Genomic DNA, 12659 nt, shown 5'->3' on the forward strand with positions numbered 1-12659 from the left:
CTCATCCCCGAGGTGGTCAAGACCGGTCGCCAAGACGGCGACTAAATCCTCGTCTGATAGAGGCATCTAGACGTAGGTAACAGTGACGGAGTCGCCATCCACGGAGGTGGAGGTGAGGACGGTGCTGTCCTGCTCAATGTCCATGATGGTGGCGGCCTCGGGGCCAACGGTGGAGCCGTCGCTGGTGGCCTCAGCGTTGGTGAAGGTCACGGTACCGAAGTCAGCGAAAGCGACGAGAGAGTCACCGGACTCAAAGTCCTCAACAATCCACTCGGCGTTGGTCTCGCAGAGGTTGCCCTCAGTGCCGCCGGTGAAGGAGTGGGTAACGGACTGGCCAGTGGTCAGGTTCTCGACGGTGGCGGTACCGGTGCTGTCGCTGGAAGCCTCGACGGTGACCTTGACAGAGTCACCCTCGGAGAAGGAGATGCTGTCAAAGTCGTAGGCGTAGTCGGGGTACCACTCGTACCAGGCGTCGTAGGAGACCTGGCCATCCTCGTAGCAGAAGTCCAGACCGGTCTGGAGGATAGCGGTCTCGCAGGTGTCACCGTCGATACCGACCCAGGCGGAGGCGCAGTACTCGCTGGACTGGCGCTTGTTCTTGTAGTAGCCATAGCCACCACCGTAGCCGCCGGAGGAAGAGGAAGAACCAGCGGAGACACTGGGGACGGTGAACTCGCCAGTGACCTTGGTGTAGCCGGAACCGATGAGGACGGCACCAGCCCAGTTGGAGGAGTACTCAACGTTGGTGGTGTTGGTCAACTTGAGGATCTCCTTGTCGGTACCGGCCTTGTAGGGCGGGTTGCTGTGGCGGGCCTTGGCGGCACGAGCAGCACGACGCTTCTCGGTGAGAGGAGCAGCCAGAGCAGCGGTGGCAAAGAGAGAGCCGGTGAGAAGGGTAGAGAACTTCATTTTGAATGAATCTTCAAGAAGACTTCAATTGACGAGTGGATTGTGTTGAGTGAGAAGAGTGAGCCAGACGATGCTTGAGACTGTGCGATGCTGGATGAAGAAGAAACGATGTGAAGCGGAATCCAGTCTCTATTTATGCATGAGCTGCTGCTATCATTTCCATCCTCCTCTCCTCAGTCCGATAGCATGCCATCTCCGGACTATGACACCACAGCTCCTCCTAGTCCGACGGAGTTCGATCTGCAGCTCCGCCCGCTAACGTCGTATCAACGGGGATGCAGAGTGGTTCCCCGTCGGTGCAGTTCGTGCCCACATTGCATAGCTGCAGAATCACGAATCGAAGAAGCCCCGCCGAGTTGACCCCCGGGGAGTACCGTGTAGGATCCAGTGGAGCCATTCACCCAACACCAGTGGCTCCAGCGCAGACTCTCGCTGGTTGGTGCGTACTCTTCTAGCCAAGGCTGATCCTACAGCCAGCCATCCTCCGCTTCACTTCCCCTCATTGAGCTCCCGCTTCTACTAAGGTACCTTAAACTCTAGACAATGCCTGCCTATACGAAGTACGGCGTAGTGCCGCCTTACGAGGCAAGGAACGGCACGGCACGGAAGACGGCAGACGGCCATGGCGGACGAACGAACAGGCAATCCTAGCACGGCAGCCACCTCGATCTGAGGGACATCATTCCACCAGTGGCTGAGTGGAGAGGAGAAGGAACGGACGTCCGACGGCTTGGCTGGCGTCGGGACCAACGGCACCACGGCCTTATCTGCCGGAAGGAGCAGCAGATAATGGTGCGCACGGATGAGGAAGTGGGTGGCGTTGACTAGGCCAGTTGGTGGGCGCCGGCGGAGGCACAACAAGCTTCGTAGAAGCCTTGTGGGCGAATGATAAGTAATTGAGGGGGTGTGCGGGGGGAAACGATAGGAGTGCTGGCTGTTATGGTTGATTGGCTTGGCCGAAGTCGGAATGTAACCATGTAGGTATGTTTATGTCCGTGGTGGGGATGGAGACTATGCTCTGCTGGGCAATAGACAATGAGGTTATATTAACTGCGCGAGTCTAATTCTGCAGAGATAAAGCCGGCGACGGGAGATAGACCAATGAGAATGGGGTAATCTGGGCAGGATGTTAGTGGGAATCCAATCATGGTAGAGAGCGGGATCCGTCCGGCCGATCCCTTCTTCATCGAGCGGAAAGCTCAAGGTAGAGACTGCGATTGGTTGCTCGGTCGGCGAATTTATCTCCGGTGGCAGAGCGCGGATGGCTGCCCTTCTCCCCGTTCTGCAGGCACCAGCCAACATCTTGCTGATCCCAACACCATTTCCTATGTTTAGCTCGTCGGAAACCTCCGAGTTCGGAAAGTGATCATCCTGTGTTCAGGAGCTTCCGGTGTGGCCGACTGCGGTGTGCCCTTCCTTCTACTCCGTACCGAGGACGCAGTAGTACGGAGTGGTAGGGAATCAATAGGCGTATCGCTCATCCCCGATGAGGGATTTCATGTACCCCACTCGCACTTATCATGTAGTCTGATAGATACGGAGTAGTTACCATGCAATCTGCATGTGTCAGCCATCAGAAGTGATCCTGACTTAAGGTGGCGGCGGAACGTCGGATATCCCGGCCAGGCGAATCAACCCTGAGGGGTAATCAAGCTGAAAGAGAGGCCAGGGTTATCCCATCGGAGATGCAAGGTACATGGACATGGGTGGGTTGGTTATACGCGGTCTGTGACGGATATGCAAGTTCATCTGGCAATCATGGTTGTACCTTCCAGCACGTTTCTGCGCGAAGAGTACGGTACTCTGTAATGCTGGGCTGATTCCTGCAGCCTGACCAAGGCAGGTAGGTTGGCCATGGGGTCTAGGTCCCATCTACCGAGGTTTCACCAGGGCTAGATACCCCTAGGTACTCCGTGCTCCGTAGATAGCTATCAGGGGGTATCTCGACCACCCCAATTAACATAATCTGGACTTTCATCGGGTCTCCGGTGAAACTCCTCATCACCATCGAATGAGACCAAACTCCCCTGACGATTCGGAGTATTCGGAGACCACGCTTTCCTGATTCTAAGCATGCCCGATGCGTTGGTGGTGCTTTGATAACCTCCAGCATGTGCGGGACGGTCTTCCGCGGGTCTCCGCTTGTTTGCCGTGCGGAAGACCGATGGAGGCAAAATTCGGGAATTGAGTTGGCTTCTGCATAGGTTGCAGAGGTTGCAGAGTGCGTGCGGACTGGGACTGCGGACTGTGGACTGGGAAGGTCGGTCCGGATTGACAGGGGTAATCCCGGTGGAGTTGGAGTTGGACGTGGGGGTGAGGGACATTGCTATTGCTTTCTTGCACTTTTTTTCGCCACTCGTTTGCCTGGATCCTGGGGTTATTCTGGTTGTAAGCATGAAGGGTGGTGATTATTCTTGCGACCGGGAAGTGATAGTTGCAGGAGGTTCAAGTATCCTGGAATTTCTGAGTGCTGCGTGAGTCAGTTTGGCTGGCAATGCATGGGAAGGTACTTAGGTATTCACTGTTCAGCAGTACTCTCGAAGTTACTGACCTGTCGATTCACAGACGAGATGCTGCCTGGTTGAAATCCAGCGTTCACTCTCTCTTCTTTATTGTGAGGGGGTGGTCTGCAGAGAGCGAGACAGTACAACCATCACAAGAGATTCCCGTGAAAAGCCAGAGATTGTGGCACGCCCTGACAAGTGATGGCGCGGTCAAAGCCTCGAGTCAGCGCTTCGTCATGTTTGACGTTCGGAAAAGCAAAAGAACAAGATATGATGATATTGTGTGGTGTTAGGCACATCGAGAGGAGAGGTTTTCTGGGTCGGCCGCCCGCTCCGTAGGGAAGCGGCGCCTAAGCCCGGTACAGGTGAGTTGCACCTGTTGATACTGACAGACGGGTAGTTACCACCATCCTCGTGGCACTTCAGCCAAGGTATCCTGTAAGAATTGTATGAGGAAGCTGAGTATACTCAGATGAAGTCGGTTTATCCTCGACTTCGGATCGACGGATCGACGGGGGATGGTGGCGTCATTAGCCTCACGGTTGACCTCAGGGCCCAGGAATAGACAAGACGCACAGCCACGATCAGCTGTACATCTAGTTAGTATTCAGGCCAAGCATGTATCCAAGCCACTGTACACAACCACACTCAGCCTACATCATCAAAATCCAACCCAATCATACACAAATCAATTCTATGTACCTTTCCAATCTACTCTATATAACAACCTCCAGGGAGAAAGAAGAATAAATCACCCACTATAATCCACAACCGCCTTAATGCGCACCGCCCCAGCGGAAATATTCCCCCCAATACCACCGACATCCTCCTCCGCCTCGGTATACGCATTATCGACACTGGCCGCATCCGCCGTAATACTTGAGCAAGTGCCCCCCAAAACATCACACAACTGCAACCCTTGCACGGTAGCATCATTCTTCTGGGCCTGAATCGCCGAAACATCAAACCCACTCCACTCATCATTGACGGTGGATCCGAAATCAAACTCGCCCCACGTACAATCATAGATGCCACTGCTGCCCGTGGGGAGGGAGCTGCCCTCCGCGGCGCCAAACGCACCCTGGGTGTCTTCGTCGAAGGCGACGTATTTGGTGTCGCCGGGGGAGAGGGTGAAGGAGAGGGCGGAGTAGCCGTAGAAGCCGTCCATTTTGCCGTCGGGGCCGTATTTGTTCCAGAAGACGACGGTCCAGTCGGAGGAGGTGGAGGACGGGAGAGTCAGTTCCATGACGTATTTGTAGCTGCTGGCTGAGGAGGAGGACACTTGGATGATGTTGGAGCCCCAGGGGGAACCCACGTTGCCGATGTAGGTGTCGCCGCTGCCCGTCGCGTTGGTGCTGCTGCCGAAGCCGGAGGTGGATTCGGAGCCGCTGGCGGGGGTGGAGGTCCAGTCGCTGGAGCTGCCGGAGGAGGTGCTGGCGGAGGTGGAGGAGGCGGAGGGGATGGAGATGGAGATGGAGGCGCTGGCGCCGACGGAGATTTGACGGCGGGCGTGTCCGTGGGCATGGCCGTGCTGCGGCTTGGTGGGGGTGGGAGAGGAGAAGGCGGAGGTGGTGAGGAGGGAGACGGCGAGAAGGAGGGGCGTGGTGAAGTGCATTTTGGTGGTGGTAGTGGTGTCGCGTCAAGCGATGTATATATATGTGTGTGTGGTGTATGTAAAAGACAGTGAATGTATGTATGTAGAAAGAATGGATGTAACCTATCAAAGGTACAACAAGTCTAATACAGACGGTCTAGTAAAGACTGTGGGTAGTTGGAGTCACAACGATGGATGAGAACCGATGAGAGACAGGAGAAGGAGAGACTCTATATACCTCGTTGCTGACCGTGCCATGGCTGTCTCTCTTCTGGAACCTGACAATCGATGCATCGAGAACAGGGAGGGGCCGGGGTGCGTCAGCTGCATGCCATGGATGGAGAGTGGGGGACCGTTGACGCGGTGGGGGGGCAGCCTCAGCTGGATACAATGGATGCAAGTCATGGAAAACTCAAGCAAGCAAAGTAAGCCGATTGGTGGGGTGGGTGCAGTCGAGCATCCACCCAGCATAGGGCATTGGACTGGGTCAGTGCAGGGGTAGGGTTGGTGGGGGAGAGCCTCTGTTTCAGCAGCAGTTGGAGTGTAGGGTAGGGTTTCAAGTCCGGCATGATTGACAGTCTAAAAACTGGCCGCACATTTCATTGTCTGTGATTCAACATTGGGCGGTTTCAGATTCAAGGACTGACAGGGAGATGCTCGGCGGGTCAAGGGGTCAAAGAATAGCCGCTTCTAGACTGACTTTGAACGCGTCTCGAGACTGGGCAAACCGGTGGAGCTAGTGCGCGTACTAGTAAATCGCTCATCGGGTAGACTAGCAGAACTCTACATACTGTGTGGTTGTACGCAGTACTCCGTATGCTATCCATAGTCAATACCCATACTCCATTTGCATCGGTACCACCACAGCCTCCACCAAACATCTACATGCACTTTTTCAACTCACAACAGCCATACAAAGGGGTGAAACCCACAAAAAGAACAGAAAACCACAAAATAAACCGTCCACGCATCCCTCGGTCGAACCACGGTTTTCTCCTCTGGGCCAGGGGCTCGACCCAAGCAGTGGTCCGGCTGAATCACACCCGCACTGCTGATTGGCTGGGAGTCTAAAATAAATCCAGGAGAACTTCCGCGCCCACCAATCACATCACAGTTTGTCTACAACTCCAAGCACGGTCAACCACCATTGGACACCTGAACCACGGATGTACACCACACATCTCCTAACCCGGCAACGCAGCTGCACCTGGGCGGGGCAACACACGTTTTTCAGGCTCGGCCTGTGCGCGGCGTTCCTGGCGACCCAGCATCCAGCAGTCTGGATTTCCATGGGCGGGGTTTTCCAACAGGGTCAAGAATTTTCTTTCATTATTTCTTGTTTGTCTGCTGATTGTGGGTGGGGAGGATGTCGTTTGTTTATCCTAGAAGGAGTAGGTGGAGCCATCCAGTGTGTTGGACGCAGCAATTCATGCTCGCTTTAGGGTGTGTCCACGGGTGTGGGAACTGTGCTGGCCAGGATGCTGGCAATTGAGTTCAGCCACGAAGTCATGGCAGGTTGGTGTCGCGTTGACTTGTTGCGGAAGTGGTCGGAGTGGCAACACTTCTATGCTCGGTGCTGACTAGTGTCTTGTTGTCGCAGTCTATACGAGCTAACAGCCTAACTGTGGGCGAGATTGGCATCTGGATGGGATTACGAGGTAGTACGCACCACAAGAAGATCATCGTATACTCATCACATCCACAGGTGTAGTCGTCATGAGCAAAGCAGAAACTCCCAGACTCTACCTAGTCAAACCTTCTGCTGTGGCAAGAGGAGCTCTACCGCCTGAAGAAACCTGGAGAAAGCTGCGCAGCTCAGATTGACTCAAAGTATCGGGACTGCTGAGTCTGGTTCCGCTATACCCGGTGGTGCTGCTAGCTCAAGTCTGTTATTCAGCGTGCATGATTTTCTGCTTGCTGTTCTTGGTCATATCATTGGTAATCCTGCTTCTTTTACAGAGTAGGGTCTAGCTGGTTACGTTCTTTACTGCGTCTTCGGCTGCAGCTGAAGGGAGGTATTAAATACGGTTTACTTCTGGAATTGACAGGAGAGGAACCTGAGTAAAAATATGGTGTACTTCATCACCCGAGACATTATTAGCACAACCATTAGCAATCTGCTGTCGAGAAAGCAAGAACTGCAAGTGTCATGCTGTCCATGCACTCACCCATGCAGCTCAACTCTTCGACTACTACTTAGTAGAATCATAGCTCCCTGTCCAATTAAACCTAAATGACCAGTCAAGGTCAACCCCAACACCCAGTCCCAGCACCCAACTATGCAATCAATATCAGCCCCAACCTACACTCTAACCCATCCTACAACCTACACCACCTAAAGTCCCTACACAATACCCTACGCCCTCCTCCCTCCCACCCCAACCCCAATCTCAACTCCTAATCTCAGAAACACAAACAAACAATAAATTCCGAACCCAACCCAACCCATATCAACCAACACAAATAACAAATCCCATTGAAAAAGAGAAAAAAGAAAAAACACAAACACCATAATTTTATTATTCCCTCTGCAAAAGCACCAACACCCCCATAACCCCCAACATGACCGTCTTCAACCACGGATGCTCCGACAGGAGAATCGTCACATACCCCACAAACGGAATATACCCAAACACACTGCCCACGACATCCTCTCGATCGAGATAATCTTGTCCGCGCGCGTAGAGTTCCGTGTCGTCGGCGATGTTGTTGTCGCCTTTTGTGAGGAGTTTGGATTGTGGTCTACCACAGTAATCACCATTGTTAGCGACTGTCTTTTCTCACATTTCTTTGCGCCCGACTCAATTTGTCGCAACCCCCAGAACAACATCAACAGTATCGGGATAGGTATAGGGTATAGGATCGGTATAGGAATAAACGCACCCCTCCCCAAACTGCCTCACCACCCGATGCACGATCGGAATATCCTTATCCTTGACCTGATACACCACAATCTCACCGACATTCAACGACGGCTGCGTATTCCGAAGGAAGAGGAGATCGCCACGCTGGAACGCAGGTTCCATGGATCCACTGAGAACGACCACGATCGGGCTGGGGGAGTTGGTGAGAACGGAGAGACCTTTCCACATCTATTCATTTATTCCATAGGTTTCGCTTTGTTAGCTGTTGTTTTTGTTTTTGAAGGGTGTTGGCGGAGGAAGCAGTGAGGGAAGGGGGGGTACCATAAAGGCGGTGCTCAGGACCAGCCCGAAATTGAGGATCTGTATGGCGTTTTGCCGCACATTTTGAATGCCGGAGAGCATGGTTGCGATGGGTGCGGAGAGGGATGTGGTGAGTGACGTGATGCGGTTGGATTGTATGGATGGTAAGGTGGCCTTGTTGGGGATGGCGGTGCGGCCGGAGAAGGGATTATGTAATGTGGCTGGTGGATGTGTGGCTGGTGGATGTACGGACTACGGAGTATGGGGTATTTATCTTTCTTGGAGTATTTCGTGAATGGAGGCACCTGTTGGCTTTTTTGTTGCTATGGATGGCTCATAAGGTATATATATGGATGGTGGGTGTATTCATCGGTAAATGCATGAATCTATCTATGCTACTAACAGCCCTCCCACCTTGACCGGCTTAATCACCGTGTATGGCTGCGTCGGCGGAAGCACATCCTGACTCCAATACACAATGCCATGTCTCAGCCAATGCGCATACGTCCCCGGTACATTATCCGATCCCTCATTTGCCCTCCACAGCGACCCCAGCGTCGCGTTCATCACCTCCAAGATGTATCCATGCGCAAGCTTGAACCCGAAACTCTTGGACAGACACGCCTCGACAATCTCCCGGGCCTGTTTCTGCTCCGGACTTTCCTCCTCGCCCTCCTTCGGCAACGATAACGACATCAGCTCAAACGCTTTTTGACCATTCCACGCCGTCATCTCGTTGATCAGCTGCGATCCTTGCATAAACTCAATGCCATAGAGATGCTCGGCAATGTATTTCGGTCCGTTCCAGTTATCTTCCTCGTCCACTAGCCCCATGACTAGAGTTATCACCTGTCCTTGGATGATATAATCCGTCAACTCCCTGCACTGCTGCTCCGTCAGACCTCCCGACCCTTCTATGAACGGGAGGTCCTTTAACAGTGGACTGCGGTGCATTCCCTCTGTGCATGTCTTTCCCTCCCATAACTTGAGCAGGAGACGATGAGACCGCTTGAAGAGCGGGTTATTCGGCCGCGCCATGAGAAAGTAATTGGTCAGACTGCGTTCATTGACGTCGCCGGCATTGTAGGAGAGCACCTCGAACCGTGAGTCCGGGTTGCCGACTGTCTCGCGCCATAGCCAGTCTACATCACCGATCTGGATGAGTCCGACGTCGGCGTAGATACCGCCGTATTTGAGAAGTAAGGGCAGTCGGACGAGGTCGGATGTGTGTTGCTTGGCATAGGTACCGGTGATGGTGCCTTCGGCGAATGCGCGGGGGAAGTAGTTTGGGTCATTGATGTCTATGTAGTTGGCGATGTTGAGGGGGGATGATGGGTGGCAGTCGATGACTCGGACGGCCCAGCCTGCTTTGGAGAAGCGTCGGTGCCAGGCGCGCACGTTGCGCTTGGTATATGCGTGCATGGTGGAGTAGCCGCTGTGCCAGAAGAGCCAGATGTTTTTCTCGTCGGTGACGGGTCGGGGATGAAGGAGGTCATGGTCAATTTCGGAGTCGGGACGGAGGTCCAAAAGGTGTTCGGGGATGATGTGTACGCCTGCTGGGAGGGGGTATTGTTGGCTGAGAGAGTCCATGTTGTGTGCGGTTGAGGATGTGGTTGTTTGTGCAGTTGGCATTGGCGAGTGTGAGTAGATGAGAAGAGGCTTTCCTTTTCCTCTCCTCTGCTGTAACTATTGAAATGATGTTGTAGTTAATTTCTTTGGGATTCGTCCCATTTATACAAACATGTTCCAATTGGTTTACCCGATCGGGTATATCCCCGACCCACATAGTGGTGAAGCAGTGTGGGATTGAAAATGAGTGCAACATGACTCATGATGAGTGAAGCCCCCAACACCAATCATATAACATGCTGTATAGCTTAGTGCTGACTTTGACATGGGTTAGATCCCCAGTACATCTTGTGTGCCATTCAGGGGAATTTCTCGCCACTACCTACATACTATGTAGTCCCATAGTAAAAGAAGCAGCATGTCGAGATAAGCTGTAGGATCTTGGGCCCACTCTGTAACTTGCATATGCATCTCATTGTTCTGGCCCCTGACTGACTGTGGTAATCAAAACTCGATTATGACCTCATGGAATGTGTTGCAGGCTCTTTGTTCGAAAGGGGGGTGGCAAAAGAGTCCTGGTTGTGGTCGCTAACGGCGCTAACCCCAAATGGGTACACTCACATCCTAAGGTGTCGAGTATTACTGATTCACACCTCTACTATAAGTTTCCATGGGTTGAAATACTGTTATAGCTGCTCGCACATTCCCCCGTATATAGCGGGCATCAAAACTGTAGGCATTGGGATACCCAGAATATCCAGCATGAATCAAGTTAACCCCTCGTTTCCTTATAGTCCGTATGGGTACTTTTGGTACTGTGACAACCTTCATACTCCCTAATTCGCCCTATTCGTATACCTAAACCCAGCCAGCGAAAATCTCGTACAGTTGGGTATCTTCCAGATGAGCCCAATTCACAATGCATTGTCTGAACATACAGTGAATACACCCCCCTACGCGTCCCACGACACGTCCCTATTGGACAGGGACTGGAAGTGGATTTTCGCGATTCCTTTGGCATCTTCCTTAATTAGGACCTCTCATTGGTCTGGCTGGATCATATCAGATTGATATCTGGGCACGTGGCTGCATTGAGAATGTGTATTCACATCTGGGTGGGGATCATTCAATCTGGTATCGGGTGCTTTTATGTGCCTTGTGTTGTCCTTATAGAAAGGCTCTGAGGCTTGTCGTGATGGTGTACGGTGCTTTTCTTGGATAATTAGTTGAGAGGTTGATCATGTTGGTAATTGGTGGAGGAACACATCCGCTTCCTCAATATATATAGCTAGACATTCTGGACTAACAGGCGCAACACTACCAACCAAGATAAGGGATCTACATCGATATACAAAACAGTCTATTTGAAATATTACAACATAAATAAGCAAAATAACCACCAAAAGCCATCCCAGAACCTCATCAAACACCACCACCAACACACTCCTAACAAGGTCACATGACCTCCAACACCAAAGCCACGCTAAGTAGCCCCCATTAGGCCCTTTCTTATATTGCCAAATTATTACCCAGCTTTCACCAAGCAAGCCCGGCTAGCTCAATCGGTAGAGCGTGAGACTCTTAATCTCAAGGCTGCGGGTTCGAGCCCCGCGTTGGGCTTCACAATGGCGAGTTTAGTACTAATGATCCTTTGCCCGGCTAGCTCAATCGGTAGAGCGTGAGACTCTTAATCTCAAGGCTGCGGGTTCGAGCCCCGCGTTGGGCTAAACTCCCATTCTTTTTATCTCCTTGGATTTCTTACTGTTTGTTGAAGGTGGATGTTGGTGGTGAGTACGGGAGTACTATTTTTGCCATTGCCAAGAGGTTCATGTGCCGGGTCACGTGCGTCGGCATATTCGGCGTTACCGGCATAGCGTAGCCTATTGCCACCGGAGACATACCGAGAATCTATCAGAAACTCAGATGAGATCTGCGACTCGTACATAGTATCTGTCCACTGTCAGATCCAATAATAGCCCCCCTCATTGGACCTGTGACTCACCTAATCGCTCCCACCTGACCGTCATACTCGCCCTCGGCCTCGGTCTCGGTCTTCGGATACAGCTTACCCGATACTGACAAACCCGAATTGAGACATATACCACCCCGATGAACGAAAAGTCTATATAACGCCGTAATATACCACTGTAGCACCTGTGCAACCCACCATCAGCATCACCCTCACCCACACCCTCACCAAACCAACAGCAACGCAACAGCAACGCAACGCAACATGTCCCCCCTCATCGGCCTCATTACCTGCAGCCAGAGATCCCCTAGAGCAGGTCCCCAAATCACCACCTTCATCCAAACCACCATCCTGACATCCCACCCAACCGCCAACCTCAACATCATCGATCTCGCGGAATGGAATCTCCCCATGTACAACGAACCCGGGATCCCCTCGTACATCACCTCCGCGGATGAATACGTGCACGAACATACCAAAGCCTGGTCGAGAGAAATCGCCCGCCACGACGCATTCATCTTTGTCACCCCACAATACAACTGGGGCTATCCGGCAAGTGTGAAGAACGCGATTGATTATCTGTTTCATGAGTGGAAGGGAAAGCCGGCGTTGGTGGTGAGTTATGGGGGCCACGGGGGCGGGAAGGCGGCGGGGCAGTTGAGGGAGGTGTTGCTGGGGGTGAGGATGAGGCCGTTGGAGGCGGAGAGGATGGTGCAGTTGAGGTTTCCGGATCGGGAGGAGGTGATTAAGGCGGCGCGGGGTGGGGAGATGGGGTTGGAGAAGGAGGGGGGGTTCTGGGCGGGGGAGAGGGAGGGGATTAGAGTTGCTTTTGCGGAGTTGGTGGATGCCGTTGAGGCTGTGGACGGAGAGGGTGCTTAGATGGGTGGTGACTGTGTATAGCTGATCGTTTAATGAAGGGATCTTGCTTAGTTAGCTCATCTGTGAGAGGT

General features: G+C 52.7%; 5 protein-coding genes and 2 non-coding genes across 7 annotated transcripts; 3 read left to right on the top strand and 4 right to left on the bottom strand.

Annotated features, from left to right (window-relative positions):
• Window positions 1-66: 66 nt before the first annotated feature.
• BO80DRAFT_399877 (A4/G1 family peptidase) lies at window positions 67-909 on the bottom strand (the record flags this gene model as incomplete). The annotated part of the gene is made up of 1 exon (XM_025717486.1): window positions 67-909. The coding sequence occupies one exon, from the start codon at window positions 907-909 to the stop codon at window positions 67-69; it is 843 nt and encodes a 280-aa protein (XP_025578761.1).
• A 3178-nt stretch (window positions 910-4087) lies between these two features.
• On the bottom strand, window positions 4088-5184 carry BO80DRAFT_422284 (putative allergen). The gene has a single exon (XM_025718787.1). It carries the CDS (start codon window positions 5026-5028, stop codon window positions 4165-4167), a length of 864 nt encoding a protein of 287 aa, XP_025578762.1. The 5' UTR covers window positions 5029-5184; the 3' UTR covers window positions 4088-4164.
• A 2206-nt stretch (window positions 5185-7390) lies between these two features.
• Window positions 7391-8323, bottom strand: sec11 (signal peptidase complex catalytic subunit SEC11). The gene is made up of 3 exons (XM_025718788.1): window positions 8193-8323; window positions 7891-8099; window positions 7391-7749 (listed from the first exon to the last, which is right to left on the bottom strand). The coding sequence occupies exons 1-3, from the start codon at window positions 8271-8273 to the stop codon at window positions 7527-7529; spliced, it is 513 nt and encodes a 170-aa protein (XP_025578763.1). The 5' UTR covers window positions 8274-8323; the 3' UTR covers window positions 7391-7526.
• Window positions 8324-8561: 238 nt separating this feature from the next.
• BO80DRAFT_452521 (glycosyltransferase) lies at window positions 8562-9761 on the bottom strand (the record flags this gene model as incomplete). Its single annotated transcript, XM_025721954.1, has 1 exon — window positions 8562-9761. The coding sequence occupies one exon, from the start codon at window positions 9759-9761 to the stop codon at window positions 8562-8564; it is 1200 nt and encodes a 399-aa protein (XP_025578764.1).
• A 1526-nt stretch (window positions 9762-11287) lies between these two features.
• Window positions 11288-11360, top strand: BO80DRAFT_t59. The gene has a single exon. It is a non-coding gene; the product is annotated as a tRNA-Lys (tRNA).
• A 33-nt stretch (window positions 11361-11393) lies between these two features.
• Window positions 11394-11466, top strand: BO80DRAFT_t60. Its single transcript has one exon. It is a non-coding gene; the product is annotated as a tRNA-Lys (tRNA).
• Window positions 11467-11694: 228 nt separating this feature from the next.
• BO80DRAFT_399888 (flavin-dependent quinone reductase) lies at window positions 11695-12588 on the top strand (the record flags this gene model as incomplete). The annotated part of the gene is made up of 1 exon (XM_025717487.1): window positions 11695-12588. The coding sequence occupies exon 1, from the start codon at window positions 11974-11976 to the stop codon at window positions 12586-12588; it is 615 nt and encodes a 204-aa protein (XP_025578765.1). The 5' UTR covers window positions 11695-11973.
• Window positions 12589-12659: the final 71 nt, after the last annotated feature.

The sequence above is a fragment of the Aspergillus ibericus genome (assembly GCF_003184845.1).
Source record: "Aspergillus ibericus CBS 121593 unplaced genomic scaffold BO80scaffold_6, whole genome shotgun sequence".
NCBI lineage: Eukaryota > Fungi > Ascomycota > Eurotiomycetes > Eurotiales > Aspergillaceae > Aspergillus > Aspergillus ibericus.